Source organism: Lontra canadensis, unplaced genomic scaffold (assembly GCF_010015895.1).
Source record: "Lontra canadensis isolate GAN:19392208 unplaced genomic scaffold, GSC_riverotter_1.0 scaffold31, whole genome shotgun sequence".
NCBI lineage: Eukaryota > Metazoa > Chordata > Mammalia > Carnivora > Mustelidae > Lontra > Lontra canadensis.
Genome location: NW_022631025.1, coordinates 13,066,307 through 13,093,637, shown reverse-complemented (window position 1 = coordinate 13,093,637; position 27,331 = coordinate 13,066,307). Strand labels below are relative to the sequence as shown.

The 27,331-nt window shown below is 39.8% G+C and overlaps 1 protein-coding gene across 1 annotated transcript in view; it reads right to left on the bottom strand.

The window, feature by feature from the left end:
* Positions 1-776: 776 nt before the first annotated feature.
* The window catches only part of TMC1 (transmembrane channel like 1), a 373,785-nt gene continuing 347,230 nt past the window's right edge, over positions 777-27,331 (bottom strand). Inside the window, exons 19-24 of the mRNA XM_032866628.1 lie at positions 18,740-18,807; positions 13,162-13,401; positions 8,274-8,399; positions 4,809-4,887; positions 4,655-4,706; positions 777-892 (exon numbers count right to left, since the gene is read on the bottom strand). Of these exons, the coding sequence (XP_032722519.1) occupies positions 870-892; positions 4,655-4,706; positions 4,809-4,887; positions 8,274-8,399; positions 13,162-13,401; positions 18,740-18,807 (588 nt within the window). The 3' untranslated portion in view covers positions 777-869. The remainder of the gene's footprint in view (positions 893-4,654; positions 4,707-4,808; positions 4,888-8,273; positions 8,400-13,161; positions 13,402-18,739; positions 18,808-27,331) is intronic.

The window sequence follows — 27,331 nt, the reverse complement described above, 5'->3', positions numbered from 1 at the left end:
CCCCCATAAAAGTGTACGTTTTCCCAACCTTAACAAAAAAGCAAAGACACATCGTGGAATATTAGAATCTAAACTCAGGCAATGTGATCATTGGAGGAGGTCACGATCAGGCTGTGAAGAAGCTGCAATCATGTACAACTGTCTTAAAAAAAAAAACAAAACTCACAAAGAGGTAGGTTGTCTATGACCCATGTACTTCCTCAAGCTGAGAGAACTTCAACCCTGTGCTACTTAGACCTCTATTTCCCTTAGTGTTTTTCTTTTAAAAAGCCCATTCCTTCTCATACTGAACCCACCAGCAAATAAAGAGTCTTGAGTGTACAGTTGTGGGGGCCCTGGAGGGAGAGACAGGAAAAAAAAAAAAATGGAAAACAAGATGTTGGTTTTAAACTGTGAGTTAGTGAATAATTACAATGAATACTTTATAAAAATATTTCTGAACTCTGAAGGAAAAAAAAAGGGTGAAATCTCTCTGTTCCAAAGAAAAGAATACTAAGGCAGAAGGAGTCTATAACATGGAAGTCCATATGAGTGAAGTATTTTTAATTAACCCAAATGGTAAACCAGTAACCTGTTTTGCTGAATCACATTCACTCTTAAACTCAGTTTGCTGGAAGTGATGTCAGGGAAATCAGGGGAGAAAGTGCGGGTGCAGGAGCAAATCCCTTCATTTGGAACGAGGTGGAGATAGTCCCTGCTGAACTAGGACTGACAAGGCCTTGACTGACCATCATGACCTTGACAATCCATGAGGGTTGGAACAAGGGAACAGCAAATTCACGATGCTTGTCATCTTGACTTTTACGTGAGTCATTGGTTTTAAGCAGCAAGGGGAGGAGTACTTCTGGGTCCCAGCGTGTCTATGCAAGTTACTGGCCACCAGCAGCCGCAGCTGTTCAAGAGAGGGAAAGAGAGAGAGAAAAGATGAAGAAGCAAGTGACAATTTAGCTTTCACGGTGCTTAATGTTCTGAAAGAGGTGATCTGAAACCAGTATCTTCCAAATGTGCCCCACACTGCTGTAATATTTAGTATTTTTATATTCAAAATATTTCCATATTTCTTATTTTTCAGGATAGTGAAAATGAGAGTTCTGCTCCTTTTATAAAATTTATTCAGTACTATTTATATAATTAATATAAAAATGCACCCTTTTAAAATTTTTCCAGTAAAAGAATTCCTCATCAGCCAGTAGGAATTCAGTCGGTATTTAGCGAATGATGGTTATGTATAAAGTTCCATAGTAAATTCTGAGAAAGCAACTATGAATAAGATAGTCTCTGCCTTTACAAATGTTGTACACGTTTTTAAGTACAAATTATGGGAAAATATCAAATAAATAGCATGCAATAGGATTATATCATTATTTAAAACAATAAAGCTAACAGTAAGCTTTAACTAGAATTCAGATCTTAAAAGTCAGAACTTTTCCCTCACTACTCTAAACACTCATTTGCTCATGTTAAGTTATAGTCACAATCTATACAAGAAATACAAGAGCAGAGAGGACATGTGTGACATATTTGCTTCCAACTCTAAGATGCCCAAGGGGCTCACTTCGGCTTTAAGGACACACAGAAACCAAGAGTGAAGGGTTGGAAAAATATATTCCATGCAAATGGAAACCAGAAGAAGGTGTAGCTACATTTATTTCAGACAAAATACATTTTAAGCCAAAAATGGTAACATGAGACACAGACCATTATTATGTAATAATTACATTATTATGCAATGACATAATATATTACATAATACTTAATTACATAATAATTACATTATTATGTAATGATTAAAGAAGACACAAATAAATGGAGAGATCACTCATGTTAGTGGATTAGAAGAACTAATACTGTGAAAATGCACATACCACCCAAAGCAATCTACAGATTCAATGCAATCCTTATCAAAATTCCAATGGCATTTTCAAAGAAATAGAAAAAACAATCCTTATATTTGATGGAACTGCAGAAATATCCCAAATAGCCAAAACAATCTTGAGAGACAACAAAGCTGGAGACCTCACACTTCCTGATCTCAAACTATATTGCAAAGCTACAGTAATTAAACAGTACAGTGTTGGCATCAAAACAGACAGTAAGATCACTAAAACAGAATAGAGAAATGGGGAATAAACACACGCACATATGGCCACTTAGTTTTTGGCAAGTACTAAGGATACATAATGAAGAATGGATATTCTCTTCAATAAATAGTGCTGGGAAAACTGGATATCCACATACAAAAGAATGAAACTGAACCCTTAAAACGTACACAAAAATCAACACAAAATGTAAGACCTTAAACCATAAAACCCCTAGTAGAAAACCTAGGGGAAAAAATCTCCTTGCCCTTGGTCTTGGCAATGATTTTTGTATTTGACACGAAAAACAAAAGCAGCAAAAGTAAACATTAAACTAAAAAGCTTCTGCAAGGCAGAGGAAATCATCAATAAAATGAACAAGCAAGCTATGGAATGGGGGGAGAATATCTGTAATTTGATAAGGGTTTAATATCCAAAATAGACAAGGAAATGAAACAACTCAACAACATAAAAACCAAATAACCTAATTTAAAATGGAAAAAGGACCTGAATAAGCATTAATTCAAAGAAGACATACACGCGGTCAATATTTGTACATGGAAAGGTGCTCGAGATCACTATCAGGAAAATGCAAACCAAACCACATGAGATAGCACCTCACACCATCAGGATGTCTATTATCAAAAAGGCAAGAGACAATCAATGCTGGCAAGGATGTGGAGAAAAGGGAACCATTGTGCACTGTTGGTGGGAATGTAAAGTGATATAGCCAGTATGGAAAACAGTACGAAAGAAATTAAAAATAGAACTATCCTATGAGCCAGCATCCTACTTCTGGGACATATATCCAGGGGAAATGAAATCATTAATTTGTGTTCCCATGCTCACTGCAGCATGGGAGGATAAAAACAATATAAGAGTCCATCTACGGAGAAATGGATAAAGAAAATGTGATATGCGTATAATATCATAATAATATAATAATATTCAACCTTATAAAAAAGGAAATCCTGCCATTTACAACAATGTGGAAAATACAATAAGCTAGACAGAGGAAGACAAATACTGCATGGTATCACTTATATGTGGAATCTGAAAAAAAAGAAAAAAAGTCAAACTGATGAACACAGAGAGTAGCATGGTGGTAACCAGGAGCTTGGGGGTGGGGGGGAAAGGGAGAGACTGGTAGAAGGGTACAAATTTTCAGTCGTAGGATGAATAAGGTCTGAGACTATTATGTGTAACACAGTGAACTATAGTTGATGATACCACATTATATAATTGAAATTGGCTAAGAGAGTAGAACTTAAGTCTTTTCACCAAAAAGAAAAAGGTAAATATGTGAGGTAAGGGATGTGTTAATGACTCAGTGGTGGGAGTCCTTTCATAATGGATATGCGTATCAAAATGCACGTCGAATGCTTAAATATGTATTATAATTTCATTTGTTGAAGCTGGAAAAATTAAATGCAATTAAAGGCACAAATAGCTTAGTAATTAAAAAAATAAATCTAAGACAAGTGTAATACAAGGACATAGCACTGGAAATTGTTAATCTGCTCCTGTTGCCATAAGGGTCAGCCAATGTGGAAGGAGTAGCATTGAAAGAACTACAGAGAAATGGGGCTCAGCTCTGCTTGCTTCTAAACTTGGGGCAAAATGTGGCCTGAAGCCATACATACCACTCTCTTATTCATTTGTGTGGACTAATGAATTTACTTATTTATTTTCTACTTAAATCCATTTGGGTTGGGTTCTATTACTTACATAGGGGGAAAGCCCTGGTAATGCTAAAAGTTTTAAAGTTAAGAATGAGGGAAAAGTTTGAAAAAATTTTCCCTAAACTTCTTAGACATCACTTTTCCACGAGGAATGCAGAGCGTATAGGGGATCTTGGCAAATAGGCGTATACCTTACTGGAGTGTTTTTAAATTAAGGAGGTTACCAAAAAAAGAGATTAATGATTTAGAAAAGACTCCAGGAAATCAACAGTGGTGGGTTCAGAAGAGCCTAATCATATCTTCCCTGTGTATCCATCTATGTATAAAAAGGGTCCCACTGAGGAGAGACTCTGCATTTGTGTCTATTTTTTTTATATATAAAAGATTTTATTTTTATTTATTTATTTAAGAGAGAGAAAGAAAGCATGATTCGGGTAGAGAGGAAGGGCCAAGGGAGAAGCAGACTCCCTGCATAGCAGGAATCCCAACACAGGCCCTGATCCCAAGACCCTGAGATTATGACCTAGGCAGAAGGCAGACACTTAGCTGATTGAGCCACCCAGGTGTCCCTTGTGTCTGCTATTTGATTATGACTATATGGATGTCATCTTCATCTTCTGTTAATTTACAAAGTCACCTTTCCATTACTACTGCCAAGTTTACACGTCTGAATTTTCCTTTCTCTTGCCTTTCCCCCACTGGAAAACAACCAAGCCTCCTAGATATGAGGGCTAAGAGGGTCTCAAAAGGTGAACAGTAAAAATTGTGGCATGACTCACTCACGGCCATAACACCAACATGCATCAAATGCCCCATTTAGAGAGAGAGGGGGGAAAAAAAGGGAAGAGCATTTTTCTGTAGGGGGAAAATTGCAATCATCAACATTCCTCCAACCTGCTCGGGCAGCTGCCATTTTCTTGTTGCGCAATTTGTTCTCCAAAGCTTGCTATAAAATACAAAAAGGAAAGAAGAACATGAGCTTTCCTGGTATTTCCTACTACTTGCCATTAATAAAGATAATATGTTAATGAAATAAATTATATCCTACCTGTTTCATCTTCTTTTTTAGATCCAGATTTGCTGCCTTCTGGCCCTTTGCAGTAGCATTGAGGTAATAGATGGTCAAGCTACATTTTTAAAATAATAAGATTTATGCTTATTTTTTAGTTCGAGTCTTCTTAAATTTACATTCACTAAATCATAGAACACTGGGGCACTGGAGTGAACTTTAAGATATTTTCTACTCTAATCTTTTATTGTACAGATGAAAGACTGAAGTACACAGAAGTAAAGAAGTACATTTGGGACATGATTACTAGGGATGACCTGGGAAGATGGGACCCAAGGGGGTCCTCTTCCACAGCCCGGCATTCTGTCTACCATACCCCGCTGCCTAACTGTAGCTTCTTCTTGGAAATGTACTAGTATCACTTGAAATCATAGTTGAAAGTAACACTTCAAGTTGACATTAATCTCCTGAAGCATAGGGAATGTGTAGAATAAAAAAACTGACTTTCTGCTTTAAATTTCCTCCTTTGGCTTTTATAGCAAAGAATATAATCCTCCTCATCATAGTTCACTAACATGGGTTTTTTTATTTCCACAGAATGTATTGTTTGCATTTCTCCCTTCTTCGAAAAGAAAATGTTTTATAAAGGAATAGTCCTAACTTGTAGTTGACATTTACATTTCTAGAAAGAGCAAATTCCAGCCAAACATTTGTGTAAAAATAAATATGTTCATCTTCATTTAAAGCAAAACAAACAAACAAAATGCAGTTAAAAAAAAAAAAAGGTAACTGGCATTGCTCTTTGTTGCAAATAGCTAGATACTAAACACATTTCCTCTACTCCCCAACCATGCCAGATTATATCCTTTATGAGCCATCTGGTGCTAGCAACACAATTATTGATATGGTTTAGCTGGGTTTGTTTATCTCTTATATGAGTGATGGGAGTTTGAATGCAATTATGTACATGAAAGCATTTGGTATACTATTTGGCATGAAGTAGGTGCTCAATAAATGTGTGTGTGTGTGTGTGTGTGTGTGTGTGTGTGTGTGTGTGTTACATGGATGTTCGTAGAAAAGTACCTGGATTTGGAGGAAAAACCCAAAGACCTCACAAGTCACTCGTAGTTCTGGAATTCTCTAGTCTCCAAAGGAATGAACCCGGCTACAGAGAAGTAACCTGAAATCTACTCAGTTACCCAAAAACCATCCAAGCGGATGTAATATGATCCATTGGGGAAATTCAAAATGTGTATAACGTGTAACATTCTCTAATTAAAGGTAATAAAGAGCCAAGCCAATTGCATGAGCCCCATGAACTGGAAGATGAGATCTCAGGATTCGAAAAATCAAGTCAGCAATAAACTGAAATTGGGTTTTCAGTCAGAACCTCAGAACTATAATCAGCCTTGCAGGACATCTATTTGACCTCATATCTTGCCAGCTTTTCACTACACAATCTGTACCAAGGGTTGGCAAACTGTAGTCTCCGGGGCAGAAATGACTCCCAGCCTGTTCTGCATGGCCTATGAACTAAGAATGGTTTTTACACTTTTACATGGTTATTTAAGTACTTATATAATACCCCCAATTTTGTCGTTTGACCCATCCAACCTAATATATCTAGGATTTGGCCCTTTAAGAAAAAAATGTGCCGACCATGGGTATAGACCATCCCTGCCAAGTGACTTCGAGATCTTCTGTATATTCTGTATTTTCCCATTCATCCCAAACTCAGTGTTTAGTGCTTCAAAGACTTAGGGGGGGATGAGAGATGGGAAATAGGACATGGGTTTGAACTGACTTATTAGTCACTTGATTTGGGGGTAGATCTTCCTTGTCATATCAATAATGGGATTGATGAGGCCAGCCCTTTCAGGTTATAGTGGAAATTAAATGATTAATGTACAGGTAGTGCCTGGACACAGGCAACGTTAGTTCTTCTTCCACACTCTCAGCTTGTTAAATCTTCGATTGGTGGCATTAGAACAATGTTGCTCCTTTGCTTAGAAATCAATCTCTCAGTAAGTTAAGACGATAGTCATAAAATCTGACATTAAGTTTTGTTGGGTTTTATTTTTTTAATATAGGATCTCATTTATACCACTAAATGGCCTTGGCTTTTAAAAACCAGGTGATACTTCACGTGGTCCCAGAAGCCACTGTAACATGAAAACTTGGAAAAGAAAAATCACTTCAAGGGCCATCTGGTGAAACAGGCTGCATCCAGCAGGTCAATTTCTAACACATGTGCACCAGAGACTCACTACCAGATTCTGAATGCCACCCCACCAGCAAGGTTCTCTAAAAAACAAATGTAGTCTGTTTTACTGTTGAATTATCCCCCTGGGCTATTAGCTCGCCCTCAGAGAAGGGGTCCCACGTAAAGAGGTTGGATTTATTGTCAACCTACTATTACCATTTTGCTATACTATACGCTTTCTCACCTAGGGAAAATCACTTTAATGATGACACCCGTCATCTCTGATGTGGCCCATTACCATGACCATGACCTACCATCACAAAGACGATGCTAACAACTCGGCCCAGAACCCAATTCATGTACTTCATTGTTTTCAGAAGATTTCCTAGTTTTACCTTTTTTAAAAACAAATCCCACCCTTTGCATCAGCTTTGTTTTTAAAGTGTTTCTGAGGGTGGTTTCCTACTTGCCTCCCTTGACTGAGAGAATGCAATGGTGGTTTCAGACTTTCTATCTGAGAGGGCTTCAGGGGTTGAAAGGAAGGTCTAGCACATTTTTTTTTTTTTTTTTAGCTCTTTGACAGTAAGCATATATTTTACCTCAGAATGTAATTTTATCTCTGTGGTGGTCAAGAGAAGCCAATGAAAGTTACATGGAGACAAAAACCCCCTCCCAAGTTCCCCTTTGGATACCACCTCTGACTTTCAAAGGGATAGACTAAGTGACCTTTCCAAGACCCTTCTGATTCTCTGATTGTATTACTGTGGACACACACTTAATGATGGCCTTTCAGGGACAAGGACATGGTACTTTCTAGAACCCCTTAAACCCTTAGTCCTAAAATATAGCCAATAGGGCCCCCAGAGGGAATATTAACTCAGAGGCTCATGATTTCTATGTGTTCCCAGCCATCTGCTTTATGGAACAAGAAGTGGGGGCCAGGAGACGGGGGGAAGCTCGTTGTGCTGATTAGATCTAGCATTTAGCATTTATGTTTCCCTTGCTTTAGCTGTTTACTGATAATTATTTTGGTTACTTGGGAACAAATCTTATAATCCTAGGCAGGCAAAGACAGATGCAGATGGCTATGAATTACATCCAATAGGATTAGAAAATGGCTCATGAATTTCAACCTCTCACCACCATGTAATTCAGCCCTGAATTTGGGGAGGTTACAGCACAACGCTTAGAGAGCGTGGGAAAGCTTTAAAAAAAAAAAAAAAAAAAAAAAAAAAAGCTGAAATTTACAAGGAGCCATTCTTCATTACAAAGACCCTGTCTATGAGTGGAGAAGCACATACACCATAACCAAAATGATAGCAAGGATCAATCCAGGATTAGAAAGCTGCCTCAAGATCTTCGCCATCCAGCTTGGGAAATCATGCTCCAGTGTTTCTCCAATGACTTCGAACATTCTATTTTTGCCACTGGGAAAAAAAAGAGGGTCAGGGAAGAGAGGTTTATTTACAACCTAGGTAAAAACCACGATGACAGCAAGAAAACTAGAAATCTTTCTCAAACACCACCTCAGGGCTCTTTCAGGTTGGGAACCTAATATTTAGCTCCAGCTCTGGGCACTCTGACCTCTTATTGTCAACATGTGGGTGAGGGAGGAGGCATGATATCTCAACAGAAACACACAGTTGAGCAATTAGGAATTTAACCACAGCATTAGGAGAAGGTTTCTTAAAGCTGTATTTCAAAGATTTTGATTGAAATATATTTTATAAATAGCTCATAACTCTACCCCTCAGCCAGCTGTCCTTGTTGGGGAACACTCCCTCTGGGCTGAATAAATAGTGCACTCGATTGTTTAATTAGCCTTGGAAATGAACATAAAGAAGAGCTTAACGGAATAAAGTCCACAAATAATCCAATATCTCTCCCATGCAATAGTTGCTATCTCATTTCCCACAGACTGCTTTCGTGGGAGTTGTTAATAGGTAGCCACACTGAATGATGAGCCCTTTCTCTCTCTGCCATTTCTTGCGGACAGGCCCTAATGACTGCAGGCTCAGTCCCACTACAAGGAACAGAAAATGCAAAAAAAAGGAAAATAAGCCTGAAAAGCAGAAGTCCTTAATGGGTTTGTTCTCAGCCCATTAAGGTAAGAATCAAACTTTGTAAGCTAGAAAAATGAGAGCAGGAAGTCTGTCTTATCTTAGTACATAATATTCAGAATTATAAAGTAATGCCCATCATGTCAAGCTATTTTTTCTGTATGTGCCTATTGATTCTACTATGAAAGCTGTAATTCTCAGAAAAGAAGATTAGGTTATTTATCGCCAAGTGGTATGTATCTTCAGAATAAAGGCTGGTATTACACTTCATATTCTGGTTTCACTTTTGTTTTTTGATCTTTATACATTCTCACAGACTAGACAAACATGAACCACAAGTTCCAGATGAGATTTTTTTTCTCATGGTCTAACTAATAATAGCTTTTGAAAGACTGAGAGTAACCCCAAGTATCTAGTCAAGAGTTAGTTACTGAACTGCCCGGGTGTAAGTTTCGCTTCACAAATTACAAATCTGCACCTAGTAAGACCTGTCTGTATTAAAGAGGAATGTAGCTTGCAGATCATTCAAGATTATATCAGTTTATTCCGCTAAGATTTCTTTGTCCTCATCCATTCGAACTGGTCATGCTTTTCTCCTAGACATGGGGGATACAGCTCGAGTGAGACGATAGGCAAGGACGAGAGAAGGTAAGACCATCCACTCTCCCTTCTCCAACTTCTTGGGCTGAGGTTGATGACTGTGGTTAGAATGGGCGGACTGGAATTTTACAAAATGTTCTCTACCCACAGAGGTCTTCTCTGCATTCAGACTGTCCCAAATTCAAAGTCATTAGCATCTCTGGGGATTCTCCGAGGTCTGGCATCTTAATGGGAGTCCAGATCTCTTACTTCTATACAAACTAAAGAAGCAACTACTGATCCCTAAAAATCCTTTTTTTTCTGACAGTTTAGCCAAAGTGTGCCACATCCCAATATCCCCAGAAGTCCTTTTCAGTCTGCTGTGACTCTATGGTCAGATGAAATGACACTGCACATAAGGTCCTACGGGCATAGCTCCATCCACCCTGCATTAGAATGTCTATGAGCAGACCAGTCTTGCCAGTGGACCAAGAGCTTCCAGGACCAGAATCAGTGTCCAGTTTATTCCTACATTTCCTCTAATGCTTAATGCATAAGCAGTCATTATTCTTTCATTACTTCAAATTACCGGCCAACACTCTACTGTGTTTAGAATCACATGGTTGAAAATATTCTATCCCCAACCTCAAGAAGCCAGCAACACTATTAAAAGAAATACACACACATAAAGTATAATAGCAAATAAATAATATAATAGCAGTACCACAATGTAAAACAGAAATATAAATATAAAAGTGTCACGACACAATATAAATCTGCACTTATTGTACGATCTGTTATTTTTAAAAGCTTCATAAAATGAAAACCAGAACACAACATGCCGAAATGTTGAGAGTTCTTATTTCAGTTGGTAATCTTTGGGGTTATGAGCAGTGTTTATTTTCGTGTAGAAATGTTTCTATAGTTTCCAGGTTTTCTAGGATAAACACACAATACCTTTGCAGTAAGATGAAAATACATACAAACATAATTACGGTGATACTGACATGGAGAGAACTGAGAACCTAGAGAATTAGAAATTGTTCAGAATTATTAGCGAGGGGCTGGGGGAGAAACATCATGTCAGCCAATATGGTAGAGCAATTAAAGAATTTTTTTCTTAATTGGGACAACAAATAAATAGTTTTTACCTTGCTGAACTGTTTAAGGTAAATCCACTTAACAGTGTATTGGAATAATTTTCTGGAAAATTCACAGTCTTTAATCAGCTCTCAGGAAACCACAACAAGCTAGAATACCTCATCAAATTGCTTTACAGAATGGGTCTTCTTCCAAGGTATGGAGCCACCTTACCTGAAGAAAACATACCTGTACCTGGGAGGGATTAGCCATCACTGTGTCCCTTGTGGGGCCACCCATTAACCTACCTCAAATGCATGTTTGCTGCCCACCCAGTTGCCACATAGGGTCAGACTAGACAGGCTGAGCAAACCACCCCAAACTCAGGATCCCTAGGATGGCCAAGCCGTGAGCCTCCTATTAATGCATGTTTTCTCACCTCATTCCTAGTTTCTGGGCAGAGCAAGCCTTTTAAACATTTAAGTCCAAACAAAGCAACAAAGCATACTTTTTTTTTGCTCCTAAATGAGGAAACTGACAAGAGAAATAGACTATTTAAGTAAAATAGAAATACCCCTTTCCTGACATGCTACTGAAAATATGTAAAATTTTCCTGATCTCAGAATCTCGATACATACGCAGAAATTTTGCCTAAGTTTGCTAATTGGAAAACACTTGGTCAAAATCAGAGAGTATACCTTAGATACAATCTCATCTTTTTTTCATTAAGTTCATAGTAACTGTGTGTGATATAAAGAGAGGCAGAGGAATTAGGCTCAAAAGGCTAAAATTGTGTGGTCATGGTACAGGTCTAGCTCAATGGTATCTTTCACAGGAACGTACTTGTTCCATCCAGCTCCATGTGGACCTCGTGGGGTTTCCCTTCGTTTGATATATTTTTCTGAGAAAGATCAACTTGCAACTAGAAAGTTAAAAGCATATCTAAAACTCAACGTGGATATTCACTTGCATGGGTAATTTGCAATTAACGGAAGTCTTTGAACGGCTTATCTGGTGAACTTTATACCCTGAGATTCATTAGACATTTATTAAGACCAAGCTCTTCTTCAAGACTGCAATTTCATATTTAGTCTCCAGATGTCACTGTCTGCATTATTTATTTCAGCCCGGAGGAGGTGGGGGGGTGGAACTGATCAGGATTTGTCAACATCAGCTTCCTAAGTATGACAGAACTCTAGTAGTTTCTGCCCTATCTGCTGGCTTAATAGTTTCCTTTTTTTTTTTTTTTTCAGTAAAGCAATAACTCCTCAAACTATTGTTAGAGTGAAAATGCCTTTACACTTAAGTCTATGAGCAATGAAATTTTGACTTTAATAACTTGGCATCTGACAACAAGATTGGCTCAAGCTTCTCACCCACATGGCTTTTCACATTCACGTTTCTTTCACTTGGGAAGGAGAAAGAAATCAAATGCATGCTGACCAGTGACTCAACAGGCAGAGATTCTTTGGGGGGACTTGTGGTAGGTTCATTTCATTTCATTTCTTTTTTTTAAGAGAGAGGGCAGAGGAGAGGAGGGAGAGAAAGAATCTTAAGCAGGCTCCACACTGGGCATGGAGCCTGATGAGTGCAGAGCTCTAACTTACCACCCTGAGATCACCTGAGCCAAATTCAAGAGTCAGACGCTTAACCAACTGAGCCACCCGGTGGCGGGGCGGGGGGGAGGGGGGTGTCCATGGTAGATTCATTTCTTTCTTTCTTTCTTTTTTTTTTGGTAGATTCATTTCTAAGGCCCTATTTAGGGAATGAAATCTCAGTTCCTCATATCCCAGGGACTTTGTTTCCTTGATAAGTGTCACAGAACTTGGTCATCGAGAACTGGAGAAAAAGTCCATTTCAGTTTGGATCAGAGAGACTTACTGACTTTTCATTACTGATGTGAACGATTTATCCTTGTTATTTTGAGAGATTATACGTGCTGCACATTATCCTCAATGTTTTACTGGCATGTAGCATTATGGATTATAAAATGTGTGACCCACTTTATATTCATAATTATCTAATAATGATCCCATTTCTACATAGTTTGTGCAATAATCTACTTTTAATTAATTATATCCTATTGGGCATGACCTAGTGATAACTTCTGATTTTTGGACATGGTGGCCTAGCAGCAGGAAAATTTTCACATCCCCACCAGCATAATCATTAAACCTTGCTCTTTGCTACCCTCTTATGGCTCTGATTTAGTGTCCGTATTTTACCCAGGTAGAGCCCGGGTGCACACAAATCATCTTCCCTTTTATGATTCCCAAGTAAGAAAATCGAGGGACTTGCCTAAGAATCTCCATGTTACCTCATGAGCCTGACTGCCCAAAGAACCACATTTCTACAGACCAAAATGCCGCTGTTGGCGGGGAGGGGGCGGGGCAGGGGGAAACAAAACTCATAGGAGAGACTATTCCTAGTTCCACGCCGGGAAGAAAACAGCATTTTCAAAGGCCAGAACCTGAAGGGGCCACAGTCAAAAGATGGTGGCAGCGACACGATCATGTACAGGACGGGCATGGTGGACAGGAAGAGGATGAGCAGTAGCATGCCCAGGTAGAAGTTATTCGATCTGGAAGCTTTGAAGACCCTGGCCTCAGGGACGTTGCAACACATCACGGCCCAGCACTGGAAGTACATGGATGTGTGGAGTCGAAGGATATTGATGCCTGGGAGGCTGGGGGCAAAGAAGGAGCCCATCCTGGAAAGAAAAACGTGCCTCTGCTCAGTCCCAGTCTTCTCTTCATAACAGAGTCACACAGCACCTGCTCACGTCACGTCATGTTTAAACGCAGCGCGGCGTTGGACCCACAAACCGTTTTTATAAATAAACTTGACTGGTCAATTTCCATCTTCTGTGCACATTTTACCATCTCCCCATTATCCAGGAATTGCCTATGGGATTCTCGCATGGCAATTATGCCGTTGACTAACGGTATCTGCTCTCATTAATAAACTTAAACTACACCAGAGAAAACAATGTATCACATGTATTTTTATTTTTTTTTTAAAGATTTTGTGTATTTGACAGAGATCACAACTAGGCAAAGAGGCAGGCAGAGAGAGAGGGAAGTAGGCTCCCTGCTCCGCAGAAAGCCTGATGCCGGGGGTTGATCCCAAGACCCTGAGAGCATGACCTGAGCTGAAGGTAGAGGCTTTAACCCACTGAACCTTCTTCTACTTCTCAGATTTCCCCTAATACTCAAATCATTGATTAATAAATTCAGAAATTTAACTTCTCTTTAATATAACTGCCCCTGAAAGCACTCATTCTATTCAAATAAACTGTACATCTAGATTATTTTTCTCATGGCTAATTTTTGCTTAATGGAAGAGAAAAAATTCAAATAAATTTATCTTTTTCTGATGCTATTCTCTATTAGCTATGTAGCTATTATGGTGTTTTAGAGCTGATGTATTTATGCCCAATAACAGACAGTGTTTTCTTAATAGTCTATAGGAAACTTTATGTGTTTGAGATGAAAATTCAACACATTAATTTAATTTAATTTAATCTGTTTACTTTCTTACTTCAGAAAGAATTTTTGTCCTAGAAATTCACTGCTTTGTGTGTCTGATTTTTAGAATCTATCTTTAAATGCCACTTTTAAATAGGAAGCATTCAGGTGAGGTCACTTTTACTTGCTGGTTCAGTTGGTGATTTCAACAAAATAAATTTGAATTTTCTTTGATGAGAAAATCTATTAGCATCATAAAACCATGTTAATAGCAAAGCATTGGTCCAAAACCAAAAAGAGGATAGATGTGTACTTATTTTAGAAGAATAAGCAGAGTCCTGTCTTTCAAACTGTCCCAGCTGTAATAAAGCCCTAGGCACTTCTGGTTAGGCTCAGCATTTTATATTTCCTGGATATGTAGAGTAGCTGCTTTAACTAATCCATCGCAAATTTGGTATAAATATGGGGGGGATGGGTAGGGGACAAGGGGTGAGTCGATGAGGAAATTGTTTTCTGTTATTTCTGTAACTGAAATGATTCAAACTAGCATTAAACGATTTCATTAAAAATTGGAATCTTGCCGAAATTTAGATTGTCTTGTTGGTAGGATTTCATACAACAGATCTGAATGATAGTTTAACATACTGAATGGATGGGGCGCCTGGGTGGCTCAGTGGGTTAAGCCTCTGCCTTCAGCTCATGATCTCAGGGTCCTGGGATCGAGCCCTGCATCAGGCTCTCTGCTCAGCGGGGAGCCTGCCTCCCCCCCCCCACCCGCCTGCCTCTCTGCCTGCTTGTGATCTCTGTCAAATAAATAAATAAAATCTTTAAAAAACAAACAAACAAACAAAAACATACTGAATGGACCAGAGACTCTGAAGGAAGCTAAATGATTTTTTTCTTTTAATGGTACAAACTTCAGATGCTGATCTAGCCATGCAGGTTCATCAGCTATAATACATGTACCACTGATCTGGGGAGTCGACAGCAGGGGAGGCTGTGCGGATCAGGGGATGGGGACGAATGGGAACGCTCTGTACTCTCCACTCAGTTTGTCTGTGGACCCAACATTGTTCTAAAATAGAAAATTTATGAATTAAAAAAAGGTAAGAAGATAGACTTTGGAACAGCACAGGGTATCTTTATTATAGGAGAGCAAGAGGATCCTCAAGCCTCAAGAATGGGACCAGAATTACATAGTGCTCCACTGTATCCTCAAATGCCAGTATTAGTGATGTGAGATACTTGTGAATCATTATACTTGTTCCCTTCTAAAAGGCAGGCTTGGCCATGGGATTTGTTTTGGCCAATGAAATGGTAATTATAATGAGGTGTCCCACTACTAGAGACAATGAAAGCACTGTGTGGATTCTGTTCTCATCTCTCTGCTCTCCTGACCAGTGATGTTCCAGATGGACCCGATTTTGCCAGTCTAGGAATCCATGGTGAAAGTAACTTGCAAGGGCAGGGCCCTGTACCAACCCACACTGGGCATGTAGAGAAAACAGGAAGTAAACGCTTCCCTTTGGAAGCCACTGAGATTTGGGGTTCTGCTGAACTGCTGCATAAGCTAATTTATCCTCCGACACAGTTCTGTACATCGTTTAAGATGCAGACTTACCTAAAGCCGCATCTATTTGTACCTCTATGTGTACCTGCTTCCTTCACCTGGATACATGCACACGCACACACCTGTATACATGCATCTACAAATAAAGTTCAGATTTTCAAAATAAATATTGAAGAAATGGCTCAAGAACCATAAACTAGAAAAACAGCACACTGATACCTGCACCCTCCTGCTCATCCTGTCTTTGACTCACTAATCAGCTCGGCTCACTAAGCCCCTTCCCTAGACTTGAGCCCATCATCTGTCAGTTAAAGATCATTGGAATACCTCAGCTTTATAAAATGCTTTTCTTCCAAGAAGATCAAAGCAAATGAAAGCTTCTTTTACTGAGCTCTCCTTATTACTCCAGTGACATGGTACACATCAGGTAAATTATTCACATTTGATCAACCAAGAAAATGAGGTAGCAGACGGTTGACAACACTAGTGAAAGGGTACACAGAGAGACAGTGCTGGAGCAATGTCCAAACCCATCTTCCCTCTTACCGTGTTCTCTGCTGCCTCTACACCCTGCTATGAGGGAGATATGATATGTGTTCATCATTTTAAAATAGGATTGCAAAAACCTATGCTGTCCATTTTTAAATTAAGTGTGTCATATGAAGGTTGACTGGTCATTTCAGCCCATTTCATGACAAAAAGGATTTTACCTATAAAGTTTCACTTTGATAGCATCAGTGTAAATAACCTCCATTAATTAGAAACCCACAAAGCAACAGCTGAATGTCTCCAGTCACAAACCAAAGGGATTGGGTGCTTCTGTAAGGCCAAACTCAAGTATCGGTTCCTCGTGCCTTGTAGAATAGTAGCTTGGCAGGCAAGGTCCCCCTGGTACAGGGGACCCTATGGCACTTCGAACACACACTCTCCACACTTCGCCCACCACACCACATCCCCATCCTTCACTAGCTTCCTGGGAGATGAGAAAAGACCATCTGTACCAAGGGTGGACCCAAAGGTCCAAATAATAGTTCTTTTGCTTCTGAAACTCTGGTACGATTATCTCTGTACACTCAAAAAAACACCATCACTTTCCAATGTCTTCTTCAGACTAACAAGAAGCAAGACTTGACCAATACCTGAAGGATGAATACATAGAAAGGGATAGTGTAGTGATAGTGGAGAGATTTCGATAATGGTTCTGCCCATGAGAAAATGGGGGAGGGTCTGTAAATATTTAAGAATCTCAACATGAACAATAGTGGACCACAGAGCTGCAAAATTATAAGTGAAACTCATCTGGACAGCCATCACAACAGCTTTTCCGATCATGAAAATAAATTGCTAGGCCAATCTGTTGTCTTAGCGAGAGAAACAGACATGCAGCAGATGTCTACACAAATGGCACCTGCCAGGTCTGAGGGATTTGTGGCACTCTGTAAAAGCCAGGGAGTTTTAAAACTGATCCAAGGTGATGGTTTCTCATTGTTCCAGGTGTCATGTTAGCCATTTTTCTGTTGTAACTGCATAATCCCCTCCAGAAAAGGAAAGATGCAGAGCTTACAGAAGCTGCTCCCTTTACGCTCTCTGCCAGTGGTCCTAGTTTGGGCCACCTTGACTTTCCTCCCTGCTTGGAGAATGGAAGATGCATTTCACTCTTTATCTCTGGACACATGAGACATAACTTGCAAAATTTAGGAAGTGAGAGGACGGGAATTAATTTTTTAAACATACCTGATAATGGAGAAGATCATCTTTTTATAGCCTTCCCTTCATATGTATTGACCTAGGGAGGCACAGGAACTTCCCATGGCAGGACGATGGGGCCCTTGGTTAGTCTTAATATTACTGAAGCAAGATAATTTTAACATTTGCAGAGAGGTCCAGTCTTGCAATGGTTTAATGATTCAATCCGGCTATGACTGAAGGATTTCAGTAATATATGAAGCTTGGGCAAAACTTGTACAGTTATTGGTCCTTGTACATGGGACAATGGGGTGGTCAGTGGCACACTGTGATAGTAAACGTGTCAGTAGGATAAAGAAGCTCAAGTGTAACTGTCTGTGGTTTGGGTGTTCTTAGTTAAGAGTGACAGATTTCCAAGACCACATGGTCCCCAGATGAGTCACATACTGTGATTCAATTTAAACTCCAAAACAATTCTACTGTATCCGCTCATCTTAACCTGTCAAGGGTGACAGTGAGAATGCTTTCATTTAATAAAAGATATGACAGTCCTTTGTACATCAAAAGACATAATTCTGACGTGCAAATGGCCTGTGAAACAAGTTACAAAATAAAGATCGTATTTTTAGCTTGACCTTCCTAAAAGATGTGTTTCATCTCCATGAACTACTGGATTTGGTAAGATAGTATTTTTAAAAGTAGCAACGAGTTGTATTCTAAAGATACTCAATAATGACAAAACAAAATCAGTTTCTCAGAAGAGCCTTCCATTAATTTGTTTCATCCTTAACATGCGGTTATGGGATCATTAATGTTTCACAGTTAGACCCTGGTGTCAGAGGATATAAAAGCAGAAAAAGCCTTCAAATAATCTACAAAGCGAAACAGACTCTCAGTATTTGATAAAGGAACGCTCTGCAAAACAGGCAGGTGCCCTTGAGGATCGAGAGTTAAGATATGAAAAAAATATATATATGTATTTTGTATTTTTCTATATTCTATAGTATATATAATATGTATAATATACAATATATTCTATATATTCCAAGACATATATACATATATATGCAACATATATACTATATATACTACTATATGCACTATGATATATATAATATAGCACATTTTATATGTATATATATATGTATACACACACACACACACACACACACACATTAGCTTTTCCTAGCAATCCACTTTGCAAAGGCAGCTGTTGACTTAGACCCAGACTGAGGACTTCTCTGACACCAGGCTACAGTGCCTTATGCAATAATGATCTTTGAGGCTTTTCTACAAGTGCTAACACTGTCCAACAGCTGACCTACCAGATCATGCCTTGGTTGAAGATCAGAGCGAGGACATTGCCGCTGATGTCAAATTCAGTGTAGGAAGGCTACAGGAGACACAGATATTCACTGGATTAGCATATCAACTGGTGAAAATTGAAAGCCAAGGGTTTCATCTTCCTGCCTAGGTACACCTGGGCTCTCAACTGCTTCCATGCAGCCACAATAGCAGAGTAACTGATATGATAAATAATTAGCAATAAGTAAACTAATAAAGCACGCTTTCTAACATAGCAAACCTCATTTTTTAAAGCAGCCATTCAATGTTGTGAAAGTGTGGACTAGCGGGCTCTCCTTACATGGCTGGGGGAAGTGAAAGTTGAAGCAACCATTTGACTATATAGATTAAAAATCTCTCTCTCTTTTTTTTTTAATTTGACAGACAGAGATCACAAGTAGGCAGAGAGTCAGGCAGGGCAGGTGGGGGGTGGAAGCAGGCTCCCCACTGAACAGAGAGCCTGATGCGGGGCTCAATCCCAGGACCCTGAGATCAAGACCTGAGCTGAAGGCAGAGGCTTTAACCCACTGAGCCATCCAGGCGCCCCTAAAAATCTGATTCTTTTTAACCCTGTAAGTCTACAGGGTTAGAATTTGTTTTAACAAATTGACCTTAAATGCTGACAAATTTTAGCAGAGATGAAACCACCTAAATGTCCACTACTGGTTAAGTAAATATAGTATATCTACATTGTAATCTATATTGTACCTAATTACAATCACTGTTTGAAGAATATTTACACACACAGGGAAAACTAGAACTTAATGTCAAACAACAAATACATAAAGCTAGACAGTTATTTTTATCAATGGAATATGAAATTACGCATAAGGAAAAGACTTGAAAATGACCAACAATGAATAGGTGTTATAGGTAGGTGATGGATTATGACTTTTGTTTTCTTCCTTAAGTTTGCATATTTTAAAATATTTTTCCAAAAAATGTGAATTTCTTTTACAATAAAATATAGAGAAATACAGTACAAGTTTGAGAAGTTATTCAACTAGATAATACCCTCCCACTTAGGGCAGCAATATGAGCCTGTTTTTGGGGGCAGAGGGGCCCCCAGTAGGAACGGAGGTGGGCATCTGTCCCAGGGTGATCTGTCCAAAGGCTTCCTGGTGACACATCAGGCTGCCTAGAAGGAAAGCTTCTATCAGTGGGAGTAATGCTACTTAGCAACCAAATGGAATTGGCTCCTGTTTAAACTGAGATAGAGAACAGTCTGTCAGGAAAACTGACTAACTGGTAGGTCACAAGAAAAAAGAAGAAACATGAAAAATGTAGACGGAGCGCAGCAAGACCATGAAGAGGGGCAGGTGCCTAATCTCGTCCCAGATCCTGAAATCCTCAGGTGCGGCTTCAGACCATATGGATCCTCATAAACTCCCTCCCAACACACCTCCACATGCAGCACACGCACACATGCTCACACCCAGACACACACAGTGAGATGACCTGAGTGGTGTTGTGCTCAAACCCAAGAAGTACCCCCAAAAAAACATGTGTAAGAAGATGGAACAGTTCTCTGGTTTGGAAACCCGACAAAACCTTTGCAGCTTTTGGATTCTTTGCCTCAAGAGTTCTTGAAGTCGGGCCCCAAAGTTCATCATTTTCCCAAAAGGCAGCGATACTTCGGGGAAGGATATGGGTCATGTGCCTTGTAAAAGATTCAGGGCGTAAGCAGCAAGAATGGTTAAATAACAAGATAAATTGATGAGATGAGAGACTGCTTCTAATCTTCAGAAACGTTAATTTGGAGTCCCTCCCGCCACAGGAGGGCTTTACTCCGGACCGCTTCTTCTCTTCCCCTGAAGCCTTGTGAGCTCACAGAACACATATGACAAACGCTCGGTCGGGAGGCCTGTGCCATCTGTGGTCTTGGACTAGCTCTTCTCTGTGTCAGACCAAGAGTCAACCCTTCATCTTTGGCCTCTTTAGAATGGTGCCATCATTTAACCCACCAGCCTATGTAAAAGTAAAAAAATTCAACCTTTTAGAAGTATATTTTCTTTACTCTCACTAACATATAAGCTTCTTAAAGCCATTTGAGATATTTTTATAGCTAAGTGACGAGGAAAACACCAAAGACACACTAGGAACCCTTGTTCTCATACTGTGTTTGCAGCAGGGGCAGCCAAAGGAATATAATAAATAATTTACAAATAAATGAATAAATGAATAAAATTCATTTTCATGCACTATTCATAAAATAAATGATTTTATTTATTTATTTGTCAGAGAGAGAGAGCATGTGTGTGAGCACAAGCAGAGGGAGTGGCAGGCAGAGGGAGAAGCACGATCCCCACGGAGCAAAGAGCTGGATGCGGGACTTGATCCCAGGACCCAGGATCATGACCTGCGCTGAAGGCAGACCCTCAACTAACTGAGCCACCCAGGTGCCCCGGGAACATAATTTTTGATGCACAACTGGACCAGATGCAGAACATGGGTACAGGGTATCCCTGGTGTGCCACATGAGTTTGTGGTCCAGACACACGTCTGGGATTCACACCTCAATATTAGACTTTGTCTTGCCATGTCCCGGTTGGGTGAGCTGGGCCAGTTGCTTATCTTGTCAGGCCTCAGTTTCCTCACAGATAAACTGAGGAAATGAACAAGGTCAATGGTTATCACATTATGGCCCATGAGACAAATCTGGACCACCAGCTGCTTTTGTAAATAAAGATTTTTTAGAACACAGCTGCATTCATTTGTTTATGTATTCTCTGTGTCTGGCACTAAAACGGGGAAGTTGAATGGTTGGCACAGAGACCATATGGCCTGCTGAATGCGAGCTCCTTTTTCCCTACACTCTACCCACATACTTCTAACACAGACGTGTGGGGTTTACCCCCATTCCAAACAATGCCCTGGTCCTCTGAGGACCTAAGCCGGATGCCCTACCATTTCACTCAGTTCTGATACTGACTGTCAGTCCCACAAGAGTGCCCCACTTCAGACACCACTCACAAGTTCGGCGTGTCACCTATGCTGAGTGACTGACTATACACCAGAGAATTCTCTAATTCCATCTACAAGTTTGATAATCTGCTAGAATGGCTCACAGAACTCCAGAAAACAGTTGATTTACTAGGCTATGTATAGGTTTATTTAAAAAAAAAAAAATGCAAGATAGAATTAGACAGATGGAAGAGATGCACAGGGCAAGTATGAGGAAAAGGGTCCTTTTCCGTGTCCTTTCTCAGCACACCACCCTCCAAGCACCTCAACATGTTCAGCTCTCCAAACCCCATAGGTCAAGGAGCATCATAGAGACTTCATCAGTAAGTATGACCAACTATTAACTCGGTCTCCGGCCCCTCTCCCCTCCCTGGAGGATGGGGGAATAGGGCTGAAAGTTTCAAGCTTCTGATCATGGTGTGCCCTTTCTGGTGACCTTCCCCCATCCTGAAGCTCTCCGGAAGCCACCTCATTAGAATTGCCTTATCAGAATAAGCAATGCCCCTATCACCCAGGAAAACCCGAGGAATGTAGGGGCTCTGTATCAGGAACCAGGGTCAGAGCAAATATTAGAACAAAGGATGATCCTAGCACCTGTATTGCTTAGGGAGTTATAATAAGGTTTAGGAGCTCTGGCCGGGAGCTGGAAATGGAGACCAAAATATATTTCTTATTATATCATAACATCACACCTGCAGAAGTGAAACTGCTTACTATCCAGCCCTTTACATAGAAAGTCTGCTGACTTCTGAACTAGATCATTTCTAAGATCCTTTTTTGAATCTAAAATCTCTAATTGACTGAAAAATTAGACCTAGTTATTAAAGAATTGCTTCTCTGTAAACATCTGGGAAATGCAACTGAATACTGTATGAGTTAAACTCAGAAAATCTCCCTCTAAAAATAAAACGGAAGTAGGCAAACACACACACACAGATACACACTATAAAATTCAATGCTCAGGGGCGCCTGGGTGGCTCAGTGCGTTAAGCCTCTGCCTTCAGCTCAGGTCATGATTCCAGGGTCCTGGGATCGAGCCCCGCATCAGGCTCCCTGCTCAGCAGAGGGCCTGTTTCTCTCTCTCCCTCTGCCTGCCGCTCTGCTTACTAGTGCTCTCGCTCTCTCTTTCTGTCAAATAAATAAATAAAGTCTTTTTAAAAAGTTAAAAAAAATTCAATGCTCATTCTTTTAGAGATGCGTTTAGTAAAATCATATGAGATTATATAATATTTTTGTTTCAAGAGCAATGCTTTAATAACGTAAGTGTAAATCATTTTGCAATACATTTGTTTGATTGCCTCTAAAACATAAAAAAGCTTAAAGGTAAATGAGGCTTGGGAAAAAACAGGTTTTCTTGAAAACCAAGAAATGCAATGATTCAAATGGGATGCATATAGCAAAGTTACTAAGGGTAAGGTTTCATCCCTAATAAGCTTTTTTGGCACCAGCAAAAAAGATCCCATTTGGATATAGGTTGAGGCCTGTAACAACTTTATGATAGTCAAGGGATTGAAAATTGTCTTGTTTTACTTCTGGACTTTTGTTTGTGGTGGGTGAGAGTCAGTCATCTACCCACAGGGAAGACAGAAAGTGGTTGCCGGACTGAAACGCCCAGAAAAACCCATCTGCTCTTGGCAAGTTTCGTTATTTAGGAAAGATCATTAACCTACGGATATTGTGAGATTATCTGAGAGAGAATTCTGTCATTGCAACGTCCTGTCTGATGTACAAATCTCGTTTGCCACACCGGAAATGACTCTGGGTCAATGATTCTCAAGTGGTCCCCAGACCAGAAGGAGCAACATCACCTGAGAACTTGTTAGAAGAGTAAATTCTCTGGGAGCTGCCCCAGCTGCTATGGAATCAGAAACTCTGTTTTCACACACCTTCAGGGGATTCTGGTATACCCTCTGATTCGAGAACCACGGACTCGGTCAAATCCTAGACTCTGGGACCCCAGGCTGCCTGCAGACAGACTCTGACAAATATTCAAGTGAAACTCTAAATCCAGACTGTGCTGTCTCTTTCTCCAGGTTGTCAACCCTTCATAGGCTACTCAAGACTTCTCACTGACCCTTTAGCATGGCATCTTCCTGGAATGCTAAATAATATCTCATTCCCAGCTGGCGAACAACCATTTATTTCTAATGCTGTATCACAGCCCCTCCTGTAACGGCATTCTATTGTAAGTGGCCTGTCTAATCTAGGGAGTGATTTGAGTTACAAATGCCAAAGACTGGCTCATGAATTAGTCATGATTTGACAGAGTCCTTGGAATTTCTAGGGTTAAGCATTACAGTGAAAATTCAACATGACGGAAATCTGGTTGATGGCTTTGAAGTCACTTAGACAGGAGTTTGAGTCTTAGCTCCATCACTGACCACCTATATGTCTTTGAGCAAAACATTAAACATCCACTAATCCTCAGTTTACTGTAACATAAGAAAAAATAGGATCTACCTCATAGCATTGCTTCTGTGAATACGTGGCATATTATATGTATTTTATAGTTCTGACAAAATAAACACTACATTAAAATATCATATCATATATATCATATCATATCTATTCTTGTGGTCAGTCATATGCCTCTTATTTATGGATAATCTTGAGCCCCTTCATTAGAGCACAGGGAAATCTCTTATATTTTCCATATATATAAATTTCAAAAAGACCACCTTTAAAATGTAACTTTAAACAAGATGCTGACATTTTGGGGCACCTGGGTGGCTCAGTGGGTTAAGCCTCTGCCTTTGGCTCAGGTCACGATCTCAGCGTCCTGGGATCAAGCCCCGCATTGGGCTCTCTGCTCAGCAGGGAGTCTGCTATCCTCTCTTTCTGCCTGCCTCTCTGCCTATTTGTGATCGCTCTCTGTCAAATAAATAAATAAAATCTTAAAAAAAAAAAAAAGATGCTGACGTTTTAATTTGGTTGAACATAGTCTAATCCCATGCTATGTATTCAATTCTATTTCTTCTTCGATCTCTGTTACCTATTTTATTGGTAAATGGCAAACATAGTGTCAACACAAATTAGGCTATAAGTAAGGGCATTCTGTGTTGAGCTACCGCAGGAAACCCAGAGTTTATGAGAGACTTTAGGGCAGTTATGCTGCATCTGGGTGGTTAAAATCCCTCCTGGGAGAAGCCATTCCACTCCCGATGAGTCAGTGAACACTTCAGAAACATTGAGAACTGTCTGCTATGCTTGGAGAAGCCTTAGGAAAGATTAACTTACATTACTGGTCTAACACCTGCTTCTAGCCAGTAATTTCCCCAGCTCAGTCCATCTTTATATGTTTGTTGTGATAATACTTTAGCCATAAATTTCTAGCTGGAAAATATCTACAGGGTCCCTTCTAATGTAATGTACTCTGATACAACCAGTATATAATGCAGCATATTTAACGTAATGGCTATATCCAGAAGGACACGTCATTGCCCTTGTTTATCCCCTGGTGACATGAACAGAGGCAACTCACTTCAATTCATGAGCCCTTGATTTTTCAGATGGGAAATAAAGTGTGCCTGATTGATTATGTCAAAATTCCACTCAACGTTAATAGTCCATGGATCGCTAAATCTGATGCTAGAGTCTACAGAGTTTAGTTTTTATGGAAGTCGTTGTAAGAAAAGTGAATGGATTTTTTAAAAAGGTATGTTCTCTAGGAATGGGCAATTCAACTTAGAGAAATTTCTCATAAGGAAATAATCTGTGCTTATCTACGAAGATATTTAACTACATGGTTATAAATAAATGTAACTGCAATATTTACTATAATAATTAAAAATTAGATAAAGTTTTACTGACAGCCAATAAAAATAATTACAATTTGTTCATTTATAGAATATCACAGTCATTTAAAACGTCATAAAAGAACAGTTAATGGGGTGCCTGGGTGGCTCAGTTGGTTAAGGGTCTGCCTTTGGCTCAGGTCATGATCTCAGGGTCCTGGGATCGAGCCCCATGTCAGGCTCCCTGGTCGGTGGGAAGTCTGCTTCTCCCTCTCCCTTTGTCCCTTCCCCTGCTCCTGCTCTTCCTCTGTCAAATAAGTAAAATCTTAAAAAAATAAAATAAATTATTTAAAAAAGAATAGTTAACCTAGGGAAATGGTCACAGGTGAAAACAAGCAGGTAACCAGTGATTAAATATACACTTTTTAATAATTTTATAAAAATATGTATATTTATAAAAATCTATATTATATAAAAATCTATCATACTTGTTTATTTACATATAAATATCAACCCAAATAAGTAATCCCATAAATGGTGGGATTACCTGTGATTTTTATTTTCATATTTAACTTACACTGGATTTTCTGGATTTTTTATGATGAACTGGTACTGTTTGGGAAACTCGGAAAAAAAAAATCTTTTCATAGTGGAAATGGAGACATTTTTCTCTTTGATTTCTGAAAGGCATCTCAGAAGTATTTTCTCTGCCCATCTCAGGTTCTCCTTTATTCCATGATAGGTACTTTCTGGACTCATATTTTCAATTAGGATGTCTCGGAGAACATCAGACACATTCTCATAGGCCTCTTCTCCTCTGTAACAGCCCCAGCTGAGAGTTCTGCATCTCCCCTGCCCATACTTTGCCCATACCCTCGGGGCCCTGTCTCCCTCCACTCCACCGAGAATCCTTGCTCCCACTGGGCCTTTGAAATTCTGATCCTTTCCCTCTTGGCATTTCTGATCTCTCTCTTTCTCTCTCCCCCACCTTCCTTCCCATCTCTCCTCCCTCCCTCCACCCCCAAAGTCATGTTGCCATTGGTTTCTCCTAGAGCACTTACACTTTCTTCTCTGTATTGATCAGGAGACAGCGTGCAGGATTAAAGGTCAGTAAAGCGTGTGAGAACTAGCGGATGGATATTCCAACCGTACCGGGCAAGGGTTTCTCACTCCAGCCCATTTCTCCCCAGTGGGAATGTTGATCGAATGTTGCCAGCCCTTCCAATATGTCAAGAAAAGCAAGAAATCCCTATCTTTTTATATGTAAAACCTCTAGTTTTAAAGTATGAGCTCACTAAAGCAAAACAAATGAAAACACTCTGCGAAGAAAGAAAAATCTATCAGCAAGCTGGATCTCAGCAGCAAGGCCAAGTTTGCAACCTTTCCTGAGGCTGACATCTTTTACATCTCTGCACCCCTCATCACCTGGCGCAGAGCTGTGCTCCTACTGATTCGCACTTAGGCACTCAGCTGTGTCCGTTCTCTAGCGGATGAGTCCATGATGACAGGATCCGCGTCCAAGGTCCCCCGTCCACCTTTTACTGTTTCTAAATTGTTTAGATGCCGGGCTGCTTGCGGCACAGCCTTCCAAAGGTAACATGGAAGAAAATTCTCTGTGACCTAAAACGGGAAGTTGTCTTTTTTTTCTCCCCCTGTACTTTGTACTAACCCAAGAGCACTGTCAGCACTCAATAAATAATAAATGACAGTCGTTTAATTACAGCTTTTATGCATCCAGTCATGTTTTATTGACTTGGTATTTGAAGCAAAATTTTCTAGCACTTAGGAAGAGAGCAGTAAGGGATAAAAGGCAAGCATAAGCCAAGCAGGGGCCTCAGAAAGAAATGGCAATTCTTATGTCTACCTCGGAAGAGC